This window comes from Lissotriton helveticus, chromosome 4_1 (assembly GCF_964261635.1).
Source record: "Lissotriton helveticus chromosome 4_1, aLisHel1.1, whole genome shotgun sequence".
Classification (NCBI taxonomy): domain Eukaryota; kingdom Metazoa; phylum Chordata; class Amphibia; order Caudata; family Salamandridae; genus Lissotriton; species Lissotriton helveticus.
The window spans coordinates 653,760,617-653,779,294 of record NC_136063.1 but is presented as its reverse complement, the minus strand read 5'-3'; the positions used below and the strand labels follow the sequence as shown (position 1 = coordinate 653,779,294).

Sequence of the window (18,678 nt, the reverse complement as noted above, 5' to 3'; positions counted from 1 at the left end):
TCTCTGCCACACTGCCATGGGTATACTTCATAAGGACTCCAAATGCAAGCCTGACCAGCTTTTGTTGGCAAGGTTGGGACATTATCCATCAACTGACCAGGTCCACCCACACATAGGACCTCACGTTAAAACAGGAGTCTAGGAGGAGGAGCCACGCTCGTAACCAAGATGGCCGCATAAGCTCCCGGCTCCGCCGACCTCCGCCAGAAGCTCATGAATCCTGACTTCTATCCTGATTTCCCGCCGGACCCCTGTGCAGGTGAACTGCCCCTGACTCGAAAGGTGCACTCCCGGAATTTCTAGCTGCTCGGACGACAAAGATAGGTCGTGTGCCATTCTTGGCCTGCCTCAGATTTGAAGCCGGGGCCTCGAGTTTTAATCCGGCCGAGTTGGAGTTGAACAATATCGGCCGCGGACCGTGGGCGGCTCCGGTCTCCAGAAGTGGCGTTTTTCCTCTCCCGTTATGGATGGTGGATTGGTGACAGCTCTACCCAGCACCTACGGTGGCCTATTGTACAGACTATTTGTTCGGGGTTCCGCTGCCCGGAGACCCCGTTGAGCTCCCAGGGTTTTCTGGGCTCGGTTCCTCGTGGGCGGCGACGGTACTGCTATCGTGCTTAGGACGTATTAATGGTGGTTTCTACATTGCCTCTGCCCTGTGCCCCGGAGAAGTCGACCTCCGAGGTTCGGACACCCGCCCGGTCGCTCATTGAGGGGCGATGGAGCGGGCTGAAACTACGCCGTCGCTACGCACTGTAATGGCCGCCATTTTGGAGATTCACACACGATTCACCGCTACCTTCCAGGAGATGATCATGATTGCTGATCATATAGGCTTCGGACCGGACTCCTGCCCTTTGTTCCTGGAGAGCCGAGACACTTCTTCCGCGGATAACGCCTTGATTGTTACCGAGGACCCTGTGCAGGATATCGACACGGACATCTACTGTGACCCTAAGATGGCGGCTATCGAGCCCGAAAGACCTGGACGTTTCTTTAGCCCTATGTCGACCCCGCCCGAGATGGACGTGACTATCTTTGTGAGCCATTGTGACTTCTCCAACATCTGTCGGCCTACACCTTTGCCTCTTTTTGTGAGTGCTCAAAACCGCTTTGCTGATTTTTCGCTGGAGGGCAGTGGATTTGCTTTGACTTTTGGACTCTGCGCCCGTCTATCCTGCTTTCCCTCCTTTCAAATTGATCTTGACACTCTACTATTTTCTGTTAATCTTGTTGGGATGGCGGTTCGGCTGGACAGAGCCTGCGTGGAGAAACGCAGCGACCTATTTGTACTGGACGGGGTCATCGTGATGGTACGCGAGGGTTTGGGCTGAACTTGATTGGACTTTGATGCACTGTTTCTTTTGTCTTTGCTGGGTGGTATCTGTGGGAGCGAGGGCCAGATGTGAATCTGATTGTCTGATTATTAGTCTGATATGCTCGGGAGGGGATTTGCTGCCTCTGCGGTGCCGGGGGTCGGGCGGGATGGTCCTTTTTCTGTTTGCGGCTCCCCTACGGACTGTCTTTTGATCTGCTGAACTTTGCTTAATACTACGGTGGGGGGTGTCTGCTTTTGGTGGGGGGATGGGAGTCCGGGAGCTCGTATAGTTTTGCAACATTCTCCTCCTCCAACTTTTTCCCTTCCTTGGGGCGTAGTTTAGGGGGCGACAGGCACGCTGCTAGTGGGGTTAGGTCGTAGCCATCTGCAGGGGTGTAGGGTGGGGGGGGGGTTTATTTTTCCTTTGGTATTTTCTATGACCATTCTATTTCCCTTTTCCTTTCTTCACAAGAGATGTGGCGTATTCTCCTGTTTTTTGCCTAAACGTATCTAGGTGTCATATGTCTGCCTCATATATCCTGTACTCCTGGTGGGCGGGCGCTGTGGGGGGTGCCTGCGGTCATTGCTATCTCATTGTTTTGCTTCTGCTTTACGCTGGCGTGGATTTCTTTGCGGATTCTGACTGTACGGTATTTCTTCACTTCACTTGCCCGTCCACAGCTGTGTTGTATTCGTTGATGACATCTGATATGTATATTTCTCCTCTTGTGTTATAATAATAAAAAGATTTACAAAAAAAAAACAAAAAAAAACACAGGAGTCTCCCGCAAGAAACCAGATAGACGCTTCCAAAAAGAATGTATGAATCAGCTGACCCAATGTGTCCACAAAGTGCACAGCCCTGAAGAAGACCACAACCGAAAAACACCACAGGCCCAATCCGAAGGTCGAAACGTGTCGGCACAATTACAAAATGAGGCCAAGAGTTACCATAAACTGGTTCATTTTCCGCAAAAGGTTGTGCATTATGGGAGATGGAATTTAGGATCACATCCTGTCACTAACTTATGCTCTGACCCCCACCACATTAGGGCCTAGCAGTACTGTCTAGTACTACAGATAAGAGGACTGAAGTGGGAAAAAAAGTCCCACTAATACAACAATGTAGGACATTAGATATGTAATCCCATGTGTTTTGTTGTAAGCGTTGGGATTAATTATTTGCATATACTCAAAAAGGGATATCATGCAATTTTTGATTTGTAGCAGTCTTGTCCCTTGTCATTCATTGCGTTTGTAACTGTATACAATGTTTTCTTGAAAAAACAATTTATATAAAAAATGCTATAATTTAAGAAAGGAGACTACTGGCTCATCCTATTCAGAATTACAAGAAACAATATACATCGGCGGGATATTCCTGAGTGTACATCCTTGCTGAAAAATCAGATAACAGGTCAAATCACAGACATTAGAAGGAACAATACTTTGTGTTTTCTTTTAAAGAAAGATTTGATTGATGGTTTCGGAGGCACCCTTCTTTGATTCACTATGTACTGATTCCATCCTTCATAGTCCACAGCTGAATCACTCCCCTGTACAATATGTGTGCTGTCATTTATACATCACACATTTAGGTTAGTTAGGATGCCATGAGATTGGAAGGGAGGGCCATTGGAAAATACCAATGTCAGAGAATGGGTTAGAAGTGGTCACTGAAGGTTGAGCCACTCACAAGAGGGGCAGAGAGATCCTTTAGAAACATTACTAGAACTAAACTAAGACAAACCTGAAGACATAGCCTTTTCTCAGGTGTAAATACACATAGCTGCCTTGTTTTGAGTAAACATCTGTGCAATGTTTGTATGCAGGTCATAGGAGTACATCCCACATTTCACGGTCTTCAGTGACCCTTTAAGCGATACTATTGCTACTAGGTGAAATGCAGGAATCTAAACCTGTAGCCGTGCCATCTAGCTTCTCTAATGGTCTGTCTAATCTTAATTCTTGCTGTAGCAGCTGTGGATTGCACTGCATGGAAGAGGCGGTCTTTGTGAGATAGGAGTTGGTGGCATGGGGTGAAGAAGGCAAGGTGCCCTAATTAAAATATCCCTCGCATGGAGACTGAGCCTTCAGCATGGGTAACCACACTCCTGAATGCCAGCACATCCCAGCAGGGAACTGATACAAACTTTGAGAGGCATACAGCAGATGAAGCACACACAGTTAGTGGAGCTAGGAAAGCCTCCACCTGTGTGACTATTCTGGATCTAGTGATGCAAGAAAATGCACAAAATGAATCCGGTACCAAGAGATTTGCCACACTTGGCATGGCTGCTCACAGGACAAAATAAGGCTAACCAAGTTCAAACTGCATGATTTCTAGGGCCAACCATAAAAAAACCAGACCCTCTTCACAGCAGTGCTATGGTATATTGAGCCCACTATCTTACCACCCTATTGCATACGTCAATCACTATAAAAATATGCAGTAATCTTGAAATTATTTGAAGATGAAAATCAAAGAAGTCACATTGACCTTCCCATCGCTCTCATTGACATCCTTTATCAACTACAGAATTCTTCTTTCTGGTGCCACTTTGAGCCCATAAGTCACAACCCATCATCTATCAGGACCACAAGCAATAAAGAAAACTTGTTTTTCTTAATCATGGATTCAGCACTCCACAAAAAAAATTATAATAAATAAGTAATCAGTACTCCTCCACTGCATCTTCCCTTATTCACTGAAAACTGGACAAGCTCTCACCTCCTCATAAAATGCATAGGTCATTGATCTCATCAAGAACCAATGAATCAATGTACACCCTTATTCACTGAAACAAATTGAAAAGGTAGTAAACTTTCAACTACAGGACAGCAATTACCACCAATATGTGATGCAGTCAGACTACAGCAAAAAACTTTTTTTTTTTTTTAAAGATCCTATACCCAAGTGGTTAAAATACCCTACGTCCTACGAAATATCTACACAGTGAAGATTGCATACAAGGTCATTCAAACCCCATACAAATGTTAGTACAATCCTAATTCTCTCCATTTATTACACTGTGGGTCATATGTCACTAAGCTGCATAATTAATTATTGCTTGGTTGCACAGAGGTCTTCTGATGTGCGTTTCTATCAAAATCATTTTTATCATCTTCAAAGGAATGAAAGGCTGGATCACAATGACATTAGTCAACAGAAAAAATGCCCAAGAAGCACCAACACAAATATAACAGAGTAACATCACACAGAACTTTAATCACTGTGCTCTAAACAAACAAGAGAAAATGTACCTTACTCCAGCACCAAAGACAAACCGGAGACTGTATAAAGTTTTTAAAAGTAGTATTTCTGAAGGAATCCAAAGGGGAGTGATATGTGGAGATCCCACACTTTGTTTACCTGGACTCTTGGATGCTGCGAACTGCATCAGACATTTTCCCCAAAGTGTGTGCCAAAATGCTTTAAAACCTTTGTCATACTTCCATTTTCCACACTACACTTAATGAAATTGTTACCAAAAAAAGTTTCTGAACAATTTAACATAGGGACTGCAACCTTCGCCCCTCCGCACCCTACATCCCCCGCCCCTCCGGATCCTGCATCGAAGGAATTCACAGCACATATATTTGAGTAAAGTCAACACACCAAGGATTCCCAAAAGGAAGGCACACATTTTTCTTATCGTTACTGTCTTGGCAATCACATTTTGTCCACTCTGGTAATCAAGGCCCTACTCCAAATAAGTTGCTTTCAAGGGATTAATTCCCCACCTTTGGCTGTTTCCAGGCAACTCCTCGTCAAACACATATGACATGACACATTGCATGAATGGGGAAAAGTCAGAACCACAGGCATGGCCAGAGTGATTTTCTGGGAACAGTTCAGGCTCTTCTAAAGGGCCACATGCTCAAAGACACCCATGGACGACCAGCAAACCAACCAAATAATACAGGGGGTAAACCTGTGTCACTCATGGAATGAAGGGGTGCACTGAAACACAGGTTTGAAGACTAAAGGTGCTATACTGACATTTATATAGGATTCCAACATTAACAAAAGCAATACAACAGCTTACCATGCCATATCACTGCATGACCGTCCCATAGCGTCGCCAGGGTTTTTCTCGCACCATCCCATATACTGTTGGAGTAGGCCTCTTTGAGTTCATTCTTCCGTTTGTAAACGTGAAGGAACAGAACAGATAGGTACAGAAAGATCACAATAAAAAAGGGAAGAATAAATACAACAATGAGTGGTGTGAACAGCCATAAGAGGTAGTTTGCATAATTCAGGTAGTCTTCCAGATTGTCCAGGTCTATCCACTCCTCCCACTTGTCCATCAGACAGGTTAAATATGTCAGTGAGGAACCAACAGAACAGGAATCGTTTTTGCCAGCCATATTCTGATCAGGAGTAATTCAATCAAATATCAAATCCTTGCTGTGGTCATGATAACTTTGTATGCTTGCTCCTGGAGAAACAGAAGATATATTTTAATAGATGGAATATGATTACCAACAATGAAGTATAGTCTTCAACTGTGAAAAGGTTTGTCAATACTTCACTGTTCGGCCTCTAGTTAGGTCACAAAGTACATCACTAACAGGAAAAGTTACAACATAGTCCACTACTCCTGTAAATAAGGAACTAACTTTTGGGCTTACCAACATCAAGACTTCAGAACATTCTTTAAATGGCTTTGGAAATTCTGGGGCCAACCTGCTTGTCATGATCAACAGATCTGGGTTGTTTACATGTAACTTAATTACCTGATCATCTGCTCATAGACCATAAAAAAACTTGATTTTAGAGCACAAAGTTTATGATGTTTGGTCTACACTGTGACTTTGGCTACTCCTTGGGATAATACTGTGGTAGACCAATGTATTCAAGTCTAGCAGGAGCTAGAGCCAATTAAGAATAAATAGATGTCCACCTGCTGTTAGTATGAAGTATCACTGCAATCTTAATGTTAACTCAATTCTTTTAACTCATGGCAACTTCTGAAAGCTTTGCGGATAACATGCAAATAAAGAATTTGCTAAAACTCAGAATGCAAAAATACATCAAATGAAATATACAAGAATAAATAGCACAGGGGCTGGTGGCAGAGAACACAGACTAAAATCAATAATAATAAAATAAAAAAGTATATGGTTTAAGGCCCTAGTTTAACCCTTCAAGCATTGAACTACATTTCGCTGTAGAAGATGCATTATATTGCATAAGGGAATTCAACAGGTAAGCAATGCGAGACAGAGAAGTCACATCCTACTGTGAACTGGGTGGAGCTGTGATTTAGCTCGGACACTGCCTACACAAAAGGATCCACAAAGGTAATACAGTGCTTAATTTGTAAATTAATAAGTGACAGGGTCCTCACCATGAGACAACTGCAGCTTGCACCAACCACTGCCCCAGTCATTGCTGCCAATGGCAGAACCAAAACAACTACTAACCATCTCTCTCGCTTGCAAGTGTGACAGTTCAGATTATTCCAGGTCCTCAAAGCTGAAGGAATGGGCTGGGGAGGAAGGTATTAGTAATTGTTCAGGTAAATTGTATTTATAAACAACTGTTCTGCTCATCTCTAAATTAGATGACCGGTGCCACCATGTGGCAGACTGTCATAGGTGGGGTGTTGACAATTAAGGGCTGGTGTTGCGAACCGGAAACCAATTATGTGACTGTGCCGAGCACCGAAAATCACCGGTTCGAATTAAGCACTAGGTAATTCCAATTTTCCCTAAGGTTATACTTGGAACCAACTATGCTAGCGTGGCCAAAGCAACATGCTTCCCCTTTAGCAAACTTCATGAGCGGTATTGGGTTATAAATCCAATCAAACATCAACAATATAGTTAAAGTAAAGAAAATAAATCTCCAAACAACGTTTTAACTTGCACAAAAATTAAAAGAAAGAGGTTAAGGGCTTTAGTAGCTGTGCTACAGAAACCAATCCCTGCGGTACTGATCAATGGTTCAGAACATGAGCCCAATCAACCTTTGTTTGCAGATTTAGCAAACACTATCCAAGATATATCAAACGAAAGTGGCTGTTCAGACATTGTCTTAGCATCGTATCTGTGCCCCTCAGATCGAGTGTCATGGAAGCAAGTTTCATATTTTTGAAGAGTAGCCAGTTATCCAGGAGGTCTTGGAGGACATACATAGAAAGATACGTTAACTAGATTACAGAGCTTTCCAACATTTGAGACTGGATCGGAAAATTAAAGTTATTCTGCCTGGGGCAGCTGTGCGCCTAATAAAAGTTATTAACATAACATAACATAACATTCTGCCAATGTCATGGCAATCAGACAATTACTTTATTCCCCATGACGGCTTTATAAAACTGCTGCATGTCCAGTCTTTTTAGGTTTTCAACTAGAATATGGAGTTGCAGAGGTATAAAATATTCTCCTGTTCAGGAAAAAATGTCTACCACTCTGTGAATATTTGTCTGTCAACGGAAGGTGCAATTGATGCTGCATTTTATTTTCATTGTCTTCATATGTCACATGATTGACTACACACTGATCGTTGTATGCACCTCTTGTGTACTCATAAAAGTCCAAATAACGAATTTATAAAAAACCCATCAAGTGTTTAATTGAAAAAAGGGTCATGTAGATTTGTAAAACATGACCACGTCACCTCAAGGCAGTTTTAATTTGACCCAGCAACCAAGCAAGGCAGACCCAATAAAGAATTGTATTGGTTATACATAAAATCATTTTGGGAGGTTTAGTAAATACAGTGAGCCGAGCCAGGAAGCTAGCTGTACCCAGTTAGACAATATTGCAGCTGTCTACCGGAAATCTGAATGCTATGTGAACAGTCTTTGCAGAGGTAGAAAGACTTCCGTCATTAAGCAATCGACCTAACCAATAAGATTATGGTGTTCTCAGAGAACAAGATCCAGTTTGTCTGAGAAATCGTCAAAGTAGATGTATTCTGGCAAAAGGTCAAAGTTAACAGCAAAAGACTGGTCTTGTCAGGACACGGGGAAAAGGCCTGGTATTGTCTCTGGGAAGAACTTCTATAACCTAAAGTGAGAACAGAAGATAATGAAAGTCCTATTTACGTTAGTATTCAGCTCTGGCAAGTAATAGACTAAAGAAAACAGTCTTGAAAAAGTGGCACATAGTATACGAGACAAAAGACACCAATCATCCACTTTTGTGTTCAAATATATTAGAAACACCAGGTATACATAGAGCAAAAAAATGCCTAAATCCATTAGAGCACAGTGAGGTTTAACACAAATAGTCAAGCACTTTAAGAGTGGATAAAGTCAAGCTTGCAAGTTAACAAAACATTTGAACATCAGGAACACACATGTGTAGTTCATTTTCTAACTGTAATGCTAGCAGTGCTGCTCCACTGAAGATGTTCCCTTAGTGGAACATTCACAAGACCATAAACATACCCTTGAGTACACAGAAATGCAGGTGGCCATCATTCTAGGAGCCGTGTTATTTTGTTTTTCATATACGCTGCATCTCCCAACTGGGAAGTTATTTTTTGGTTCATTTTTTTAATGCAAATATGGATGTATGTCGTATTTGTATAGTGCACACCTAGCCAAAAGCATAGCCAGATCTGTACTCCTAAGACTGCTACAAAAGGGATTTCTTCCCCTAAAACCATTGACTGCTACACAATTTCTTAATTACAGTACATAAAGTAGACGTCATTCACGAAGAAGTAGAGATTATACCTACTTTGCAGGGGACTTTCTTTTCAGTAAGTTGGTGATTCATGTCTTTCCACAGCTGCCACAAAGAACATAATTTTTAGTGACGTAGGTTTGATTTTACTATTTTTAAGTATGATTACTTAGCGGACTGATCACTGGTAAGCCATTGTGTAGATCTTAGGTAGACTGATCGTTCTGGTGCTTCGTAGATTATTTTCTTATGATTAGCTTTGATATCACTATAATATAAGAGTAGTAGAGCCTCAATTATGTAACTCAATTTTACTTTTCTCATGAAGCACAAAGGAGACAAAATAGTTTTTTTTTCTCATTACATCGGTTGCAGCCTGATGTCCTGATATGGTCGTTTGGGTCTGAGGAGAACCATGGGCGTTTTGACATACAAGTTGAGTGGTGAACATTTTGTACCACAGGACTGAACATAGGATTTACAGGACTGCTGAAAAAGCATTGCATGTTATTCTTCTCTACAGTCTGATTTAGCATGGAGACTCTGTGCAGTGCTTGTACATTATCACATGTTTTATCATGCAGAACACCCTAAACAATTCGTTCCAATTAAAGTACACTGTAGCAAGTGCTTCTCACATTCATGACTAGACAATAGATGCCTACATTGAAGATTAAAATACAACAAACTAAGTTTCATCTTGTTCCCTCTGTGTAACTATTGGACCCCTTTCTGCATTGTCACCCCAAATGTTTGGCCTTTTTGCTGGCTATAGAGCTCGATGCACTTTACAGCTGCTAACCAGTGGTAAAGTGCAGTACAAACAAAGAAATGGCATAACAGAATTAAAACTCAAGTATCGAAACAAAAACACTGCACATTATGCTTTTGGATGCCATTGATACAAACCGCTAAATACCGAAGTTGCAGATCTTTAAATGCTTGTTTGGCTCATGGAGGTGTAAGCGCATTCCTGGCGATGTAGAAGTCCTTCCTTGAAATCAATGAGCTAGGGGATAGGACTCGGAATAGTCTGAAACCAAAGTCTCAAAGGAATTACAAGGTTGAACAGCATGGCACACCTGTCCTTCCGTGACCTAAATTGAAAATTAAGCATACAATGTTTTCAAACCAGCATAGCTAAATAGCTTCAATTACTGTGAAGTAAATCATTAAACTAATGAAACTGCAAAATGAAATTCATGTATCAGTGGGAAAAAAATGACACAAGCTAGCCCAACAGTATTCTGAAACAGCAGCTGGGGCAAATGGCGTAAAGGAATGCACATTGACAGCAGCTTGCCTCAATACACGGTACAGTTCAGTAACCTTCATTGCACATAAGGAACAGTTAACCAAGCGTTAGACTGTGGCAAGTGTCAACCGGAGGTAAAGTTGCACAAAGTAGTATAGGACTGGCTAAAGGCTATGGACCACATGTATGATCTCTACATTTTGCGAGTTCCTAATTGCTACTCGCAATTCAGAAGTCGCAAAATGCGATTTACAACAGTGTGTTTGGCATGGTTTGCGATTTCCAGTGGGTCCCATATGGAATTGTCTCATCAATATTCATGACGCAGGTTGAAATTTGCGACTCATAGGGAATAACCAAAATCACAGGGATGGTGGTATGCTGGGGTCAGCAGCCCACCATGTCTGTGATTACTTTTTCAATAATGTATTTTTTTTTTTTTTTTTTTTAGGGGAGGGGGAATTGTAGCTTTTTTCTTAAATGAAAATGGGATTGTCACGAGGTGACCTCAAGGGGTGAAGAAGAAAGCGACAGTTAGGACCCCTTACCTCCTTTTATCTCTCCTGTACTTTATTTTCAGTCGCCGTGGGAACATGAAATGGAAACCAGTGTTAACCCCTTTAAGGATTCCAGTTCCCAGGAAGCCAGCCCGACCAACATGACCGGATCACGTGAGCTCTCTCCCAATGAAGATATAGCAGAGGCGGACCTTTTCAAGGCGAGCGTGGACATCGAAGAAGGAAGTCACCATCAGGAGTGTAGAGGAGCGGAAGATAGAAGACTTCGAATCCTAAGACGAGATGGAGGTAACAGAGGAAAGAGGCCCTTCTAGGAGAGAGACCGGAACTTCACCATCTCCAGGAACACGAAAGTGGGAGCCGGACCCCATTCGGTATCAGAGGTCTACTGACAGAGGTACGCTCTCGGGTATGCGGGTGGCTCTTTAAGGGAGACAGAAACGTGAGGGAGCCGACCACGGCGGGGGCCCGGGGAGGTGTAAAGCTTTGAACGATTCTCAAGAGATAAAAGTGCAACACCAGTGGTCACCTGGTGGCAGTTTGGTGATTTTCTCCCGCACTCCTCTCCCTATAATCAGTTGTTTGGTATCGGACGAAGATGTTAAAACATATACATATATTTTTTTTCTTCTTCTTTCTTTCATCATAATCCATGTCTGCGGTACCCCTTCTGATGGACTGGTGAAGAAAACCACTCCAGAAGACTCCTTTCGAATATATGTGTGATATTGACAATAAATACTCACCTCATAACATCATTTCATCGTGTGTTATTACCCATTCTAAAATGTGGTGTCAGAAGTGGGATACTCTCCCATTGATACATAAAAAAATGGAAGCCCTTATTCAACAACTTATTCGTGGCCAAGAAAAATTAGAATGGGCAGTTGAAAGACAAATTACCTCAGCTCAAGCTGATAGGGAACTCTTCAGTACCTCAATTAACCAGCATTTTGAGAGCCTCCACAAGTTATCCGAAGAACACGGCCATCTTCCGGTAACAACGCCTGCACGACAAGGCACTCGGTCTACTTTACTTACTAGAAAAACTCCCGCTCAGCTACAGGAAAGACAGACAAGTAGTATACCAAACCCCTACATGAACCCACAAAGACACGCCCTCTTAAAGATTACTCTGTTATGACTAAAGGACCTCAATGTTTTGATTGCGGGACCTGCGGACATATAGCCTGATTTTGCCCACAAAAGAAGACCACAGAAGAGCCCATGGACGTCAGTTATCTTCCCCGACACGTCTTATACAGCGAGGAAATGGGCACCTGTTTCTATGTAAGTTTGGTCATAGATGGGATATGTGTCAGAACTCTTCTTGACTCCGGCTGTAGACAGTCGGTTATTCATAAAGCCTTGATTAGGCCAGAGAATATTATTAGATATCAACAAGTACCCATCCGATGTGTACATGGGGATACCAAATCATATCCAATGGCCTGCGTGTCGGTGAGATTACCAAACGGGAAGAATGTACAGGTCAAAGTAGGGGTATTACCTAATCTCCCAGAAAAACTCATATTAGGAACTGATAACTCAGAGTTAATACGACTCCTCCAAAATAAGGTGAAGAGTATTATAGATACATCCCCAATCCTACTCTCCCAAGCACCCTGGCCAAATGAGAAGAGCTTCAGATACACCCAAAAGAATGACCCTACACTTAAAACAGCGTTGCAGCAGGCATCTCCCTCCCCTGATACTTACCCATCATTCCTGGTTGAACATGACCTTCTCTATAGAAAAGCAGACCCTGCCGCTCCTAAACAACTACTAGTTCCCCAAGGGTTTCGAGAACAAGTAATGTTTTTTGCACAAAGTCATCTAGTAGCTGGCCATACTGGAGCACAAAAGACCAGTCAAAACATCCTTGACCACTTCTACTGGCCTGGTATATATGCAGACATTACATACTGTCAGGAATGTGAGGTCTGCCAAAGAAAGAACCCCTATCGCCCCCCTCAAATTCCACTACAACCCCTTCCAACCATTGGGAAACGTTTTGAGCGCGTAGGAATGGACATCATAGGACCACTACCCAAGTCCCGAAAAGGAAATCAATATGCCTTAGTTGACTACGCCACTTGATACCCCGAAGCTTTCCCATTGAGAACCCCAAATACTACTACTACTTGTGAAAAAATACTAGAACTGTTCTCTAGTGTAGGTTTCCCTTGGGAAATCCTTAGTGATCAAGGCACCCCTTTCGTTTCTCGATTGATGGGTCAAGTCTGTAAAACCCTAGATATCACACACATCCGGACCTCTGTGTACCATCCCCAAATGGATGGCCTATGTGAACGCTATAACGGTACCATCAAGCTGACCTTGAGAAAAATGATGACAGCCGAAGGTGCTGGTTGGGACGCACTATTACCCTAAGCCCTTTTTGTTATACGTTGTCAAAAACAAAGCAGTCTGGGTTGCTCTCCTTTCGAACTCCTATACGGACGAAAACCATGCACTCTCCTTGAAATGACCAAGGAAGCCTGGGAACAAAAAAAAAGCTGAAGAAAACTTAAGTCTTTTGGAATATTCCCAGGGGTTACGTACACAAGCTCCGTGAGTTTGCCCATACTAACCTTGAAAAAGCCCAGAGACGCCAACAGGTGATCTATGATAAAGGAAAGAAGTGGCGCCAGTTACAATTGCACGACAGGGTACTGGTTCTCATGCCCTCTTCTCTTCCAAAAACCCGAGCTGAGTGGAAAGGACCCTGCAAGATAATAGAAAAAATAAAATCAGCCTAACCACCTATCGCCTACGTCTCAACAGAAAGAAAACACAGATCTTTCATATTAATATTTTAAAGTAATGGTCAGGTCCCCCTCCTAAAGATAACTTGGTATTAACTCAAGGATCGAATAAAGATTCCTCCACCCTACACGGTTAGATATAAATAACACCCTTCTTAAAGCACAAAAGAAAGAGCTAGAAACACTATTAACCCCTTTCTCTCCTATCTTTACTGATACCCCAGGACAAACTACATTGATAGAGTATTCCATCCCCTCACAAACTGGGAAAATAGTAAGACAGCGACCTTATCGTATTCCTGCAGCCCGTAGGAAAGCGATAGAAGAGGAGATCCAAAAAATGCTTTCAATGGGAATCATTCGCCCCTCCCAGAGCGAATGGTCCTCCCGGTGGTCCTAGTCCCCAAGCCAGATGGGTCAACAAGATTTTGTATAGACTTCTGCGCCCTAAACGCCATTACAAAATTTGATTCTTACCCCCTTCCCCGAGTCAACGAACTGTTTGAACAACTAGGAGAGGCCCAATACATCATAACCCTAAACCTCACTAAGGGCTATTGGCAGGTACCCTTATCCCCACAAGACCGGGCCAAGACTGCACTCACAACCCCTTCAGGGCTCTATGAATTTACAGTCCTTCCCTTTGGCCTTCATGGGGAACCAGCTAATTTTCAGAGACTTATGGATATAGTACTACGAGAACATCGAGGATATTCGGGTGCATACCTCGATGATATCATCATATATAGCTCTAGCTGGGAACAACACCTACAACACTGGTGGAGGGTACCACAGGCTCTTAGAGAAGCTGGGCTACACATAAACTCAAAAAAAATCCCGGGTTGCATATCAGAAGGTTCGGTATTTAGGGTACCTTCTTGGGAATGGGATGATCAAGCCACAACATGGGAAAGTGAAGGCCATCACCGATGCACCTTTCCCTACATCCAAACGAGACAAGCGAGCCTTTCTAGGGTTGTTAGGGTATTATTGATGGTTTATTCCTCATTATTCCACAATAGCCTCCCCCTTAACGGACCTCCTGAAATAGAATATTAGAGCCAAAGACATCCTCTCTCCCACCCCTCAAGCCCGCCAGGCCTTTCAGGAACTCAAAAACATCATTACCTCTAGCCCGGTCCTAGCTTCCCCCGACTTTACCCGACCGTTCATCCATCAAATAAATGCCTCTGAAACTGGTTTGGGGGCTGTCTTGTCACAAGCATCCAATGAAGGTCTAGAACTCCCGGTAGTATTCATCAGCAGAAAGCTATTCCCACGTGAAATGAATTACCCTATTATTGAAAAAGAATGTTTGGCAATAAAGTGGGCAATAGAAAAACTTCGCTACTACTTGGAAGGCACATCCTTCATTTTTTATACGGACCAAGAACCTCTTCAGTCGTTGAGCCGCAATAAAGGAAACAACCCTTGTGTCCTGAGGTGGTTCGTCCCCTCCAACCTTTCTCCTTTGAAGTACATCATAGCCGTGGACAGTACAATGGGAATGCAGACTTCCTGTCCCGCATCACCCAGTTCCCCGAACGTGAAATGTCTAGGGGGGGTGGAGGGGTATGTGTCACGAGGTGACCTCACGGGGTGAAGAAGAAAGCAGCAGTTATGACCCCTTACCTCCTGTACTTTATTTTCAGTCGCCGTGGAAACGTGAAATGGAAACCAGTGACAGAGGTACGCTCTCTGGTACGGGGGTGGCTCTTTAAGGGAGACAGGAATGTGAGGGAGCCTACTGCGGAGGGAGCCTACCGCGGAGGTGTAAATCTTTGAATGATTCCCAAGAGATAAAAGCGCAACACTATCAAGTCCTGGTCCCTTGATATACCTCAGTAAAAAAATTGCTGTCAGAGATTTCCATTTTTCATTTAAGTTTTTGTATCATTAGAGATGTAATTTAGCTTGGGTAGACATCGCTAACCCGGGCCGAATTTTCTGGACAACATTTCTAAGTCTCGGCCTAGCGTACACTGCGCAGCAGTGTTCGCGCAGCCAGAGTCCTTTTCTCTGGGTTTTAAAAATGGACCTGGAAATTCCACACATCTCGTGTGTGTGCATTTCCTAGGACCATTTTTATTGGGCTTTGTGTGAGTGTATTTTTTTTAAATAGAACACGCAATAGGCCATGGGCGGTCGCATAGCTCTGCCCATGGCCTATTGGTGTCTATTACGCGCACCAAAGCCCATGTGTCTTCAATTATCGTGCCGACACGGGCGCGATAATTGAACACATATGCCTGCTGTGGCGCGCGCACCACTCCGGCATTTTTTTTTCTTCACAATAGCGATCGCTTTCAGTGAAGCTTTTTTTGTGGAGAGCAGCTCTAATGCCCTTTCCAATGCTGGTTATACCAGGCAGGGCAAGGGTATGTTTTGACTACATGTTAGTCCCAAGCAGAAAACCAGGCATTTTCTCCTGAAGGAACCGGCACTTTTCCTGCACCTTAAACTTGAGCGGACCCTCTCAGTCTGTAAAGAGAGCGGCGTCTTGGCGAACGCACACCCCGTAACCACGCTTGGGATCTGTCAACAAATGTCGCCTTCCTTAATTAAAAGCGACACGGAGCGCAGCCGGCACAGCTCGTTTGTTCATCGCCGTAAAAACGAAAATAAAGGGGAGCGCGTAGAACAAGAGTGAAGCGCCCACCCAGACACGCAACACGAACACAACACAGCAAGAATTAACAGAATGTGCAAAGAACAGGAATGGCTGCTTCTTATATCTGCGATAGGTTGTGCAGGATTATGGAAGTAAAATAGGGCTGCCAAGGAAACCTATTAGGACGGTTTTACAACCTTCTGTTATAGGTGCCTGTCCGCTGCCCTCAGAGCGCGCTCCGAGGGATCACGCTCTCCATACAGAACATAAACCAGCTCTCAGTAAGGGGACTCCACCTTACCACGAGTTTCTACATTGTAGGCGCGCCTGGCTTCAATGCGCTATAAATGACATATTCCAGGAAGCACATTTTAGGACAAGTGGTCGGAGGGAGACTCTTTATAAACAGTGTAATGGGACCATTTTCAGAGCGGGGTGATGTGTGTGTCATTCTGCGTCATGCCACGCAGGTGTTTTGTGCACTCAGGGAATTAACAAGACTAGTTTTTTTTCTCATCTCTGTGCTCACATAAGTAGCCTATACAATCAAGGCTTAGTGGCTAAAAAAACCTAGTTTTTTTTAATCCATTTCACGGCAAAGCGCCGACATCTTGTTTTATCTTGCAATCTTTCTTTCTTTGGCCGTTTCCACAACAACACTGACTCGGCCAACTCTGCGTCTGCTGCTGCTGATCTCAGCACGATGCTCGCCCTGGCTGGCTACGAACCACACGAGAATGAGGCTGCTTCCTGCTTGTTGTAATAACTATCCCGTGTATATTACTTTGCATACTGCACGTGTCATAGTACCTACTTTACAGACCCCAGAAGGATCGACGGCTCTTGTTGGCCCTGCCCATACTCATTCTTGAGTATTCAAATTATTAGCCATCCTAGGCATGAAAACGCACCCGGCAGCTTTCTTTATCACGGCGTGGGTGGTATTTAAAGGAATGGACATGGAAGCGTGTGACTGCTTGAATAGATCGGTGTTCTGATGCCGGTGTGTGCAGGGCTCAATAGGAAATATGTGAATGTTTTGTGAGCACCAGTTTTCGACGTTGGTGCCCGGCCTGAAAGGGGCCTTTCGCACTAGGATTCTACTTTGCTAAACTTTAGAAGGCCCCCTTCCTAGCCAGTAGTGAATAGCGCCTGGAGAGGTCTCCATTCTTCCTCTCACCTGCGCCCTTCTGTGTTCTCACTCAGAGGGGGTGGGGTTGGCCGCGCGCGCTGGAGTGCGGTATTGGATGACAATGGCCTCCCGCTTACCTTAGTATGCAAAATCAGAGCAGGGACGGGTAATAATCGTGTTCAAAGTGCGAGATTGGGGAGGCAGTGGTGCTAGCGCTTACATCAGAGTCTGCCGTTGGAACACGGAGGCGCTACCGGTCTTGTTAGTCGTGGCGTTTAGAGCACGCTATTGAGGCTTGGAGGTGTTCACGCTGGCACTGGAGTGTGTGATTGGCACTTAGGCTTCCGCTACTGGAGTGAGGCCATAAAAGCGCTCATGTCAGACCAGGGGGCGCCAACGCTCGCCTTAAGAGTACCCTGTGGGGACACAGCTGCATTTTTACACTCCTGATAGCATGCGGTGTTGCTGCTGCAGCAGAGCGTTAGAGCTCTGTATTGAAGGATGGGGCGCTAACCCTCGCGTTGAGTGCCATGTTGGGACAGAATTACGCTACACTCCTGATAGCGCGCTGTATTGGAGGATGGGTGTGTTGGCGCTAACCCTCCTGTTGAGAGTATTTCCTTGGCACAGAATGGTGCTACACTCCTGTTAGCACGCAGTGTTGCTGCTGCAGCGGAGCGTTAGAGCCCTGTCTTAGAGGATGGGGAGTTAACCCTCGCGTTGTGTGCCCCGTTGGCACAGAATGGCGCTACACTCCTGTTAGCGCGCAGTATTGCTTCTTGTGGCTTAGGAGTTGACGGTAGTGTAATGTAAAATAAAGTAAATGCTGCAGCCTGAATTAGCCTGAAAACCTTCTTCACTATAATTGCTATTTAACCACCCTTCAACCATCTTTGCCCCTCACTGCACCACTCTAGAACTAACAAGGCAATTAACGTCTGTGGGACACACACACCACCAGTCGTCAGTGCACGCTTTGCCACCAGGCACAGACACCACCAGCCGTGTGGCGCCGCGGCCAGGGCGACTGACGCTGGAATCTGGGGATCACGGTTCGATCCCCGGCGCCGGTGGCAGGTTAGCCCAGCACCATGTGACTCTGGGCAATAGCTTGCTTAATCTTCCCAACGGCCCCCAGCGCCTAGAGACCCTTGCGGGTGATTGTGCGCTTTACAAATGTGGATTTATTATTATTATTATTATTATTCCACCAGGCACACACACCACCAGCCGTCAGTGCACGCTTTCACCAGGCACACACACACACCACCAGCCGTCAGTGCACGCTTTCACCAGGCACACACACACACCACCAGCCGTCAGTGCACGCTTTCACCAGGCACACACACACACACACACAACACCAGCCATCAGTTCACGCTTTCACCAGGCACACACACACACAACCAGCCGTCAGTGCACGCTTTCA

The 18,678-nt window shown here is 44.4% G+C and overlaps 1 protein-coding gene across 5 annotated transcripts in view; it reads right to left on the bottom strand.

Moving 5' to 3' along the window:
• The window catches only part of TMEM68 (transmembrane protein 68), a 128,916-nt gene that overhangs the window by 106,856 nt on the left and 3,382 nt on the right, over positions 1-18,678 (bottom strand). The window contains exons 2-4 of one of the 5 annotated variants that reach the window (XM_078687297.1): positions 13,333-13,466; positions 9,885-10,062; positions 5,368-5,763 (exon numbers count right to left, since the gene is read on the bottom strand). In XM_078687297.1, coding sequence (XP_078543423.1) covers positions 5,368-5,692 — 325 coding nt within the window. In that variant the 5' untranslated portion in view covers positions 5,693-5,763; positions 9,885-10,062; positions 13,333-13,466. Of the gene's footprint in view, positions 1-5,367; positions 5,764-9,019; positions 9,071-9,874; positions 10,063-13,332; positions 13,467-18,678 lie in introns of those variants that run through there. The other 4 variants (XM_078687298.1, XM_078687299.1, XM_078687300.1 and 1 more) reach the window with 4 other exon arrangements.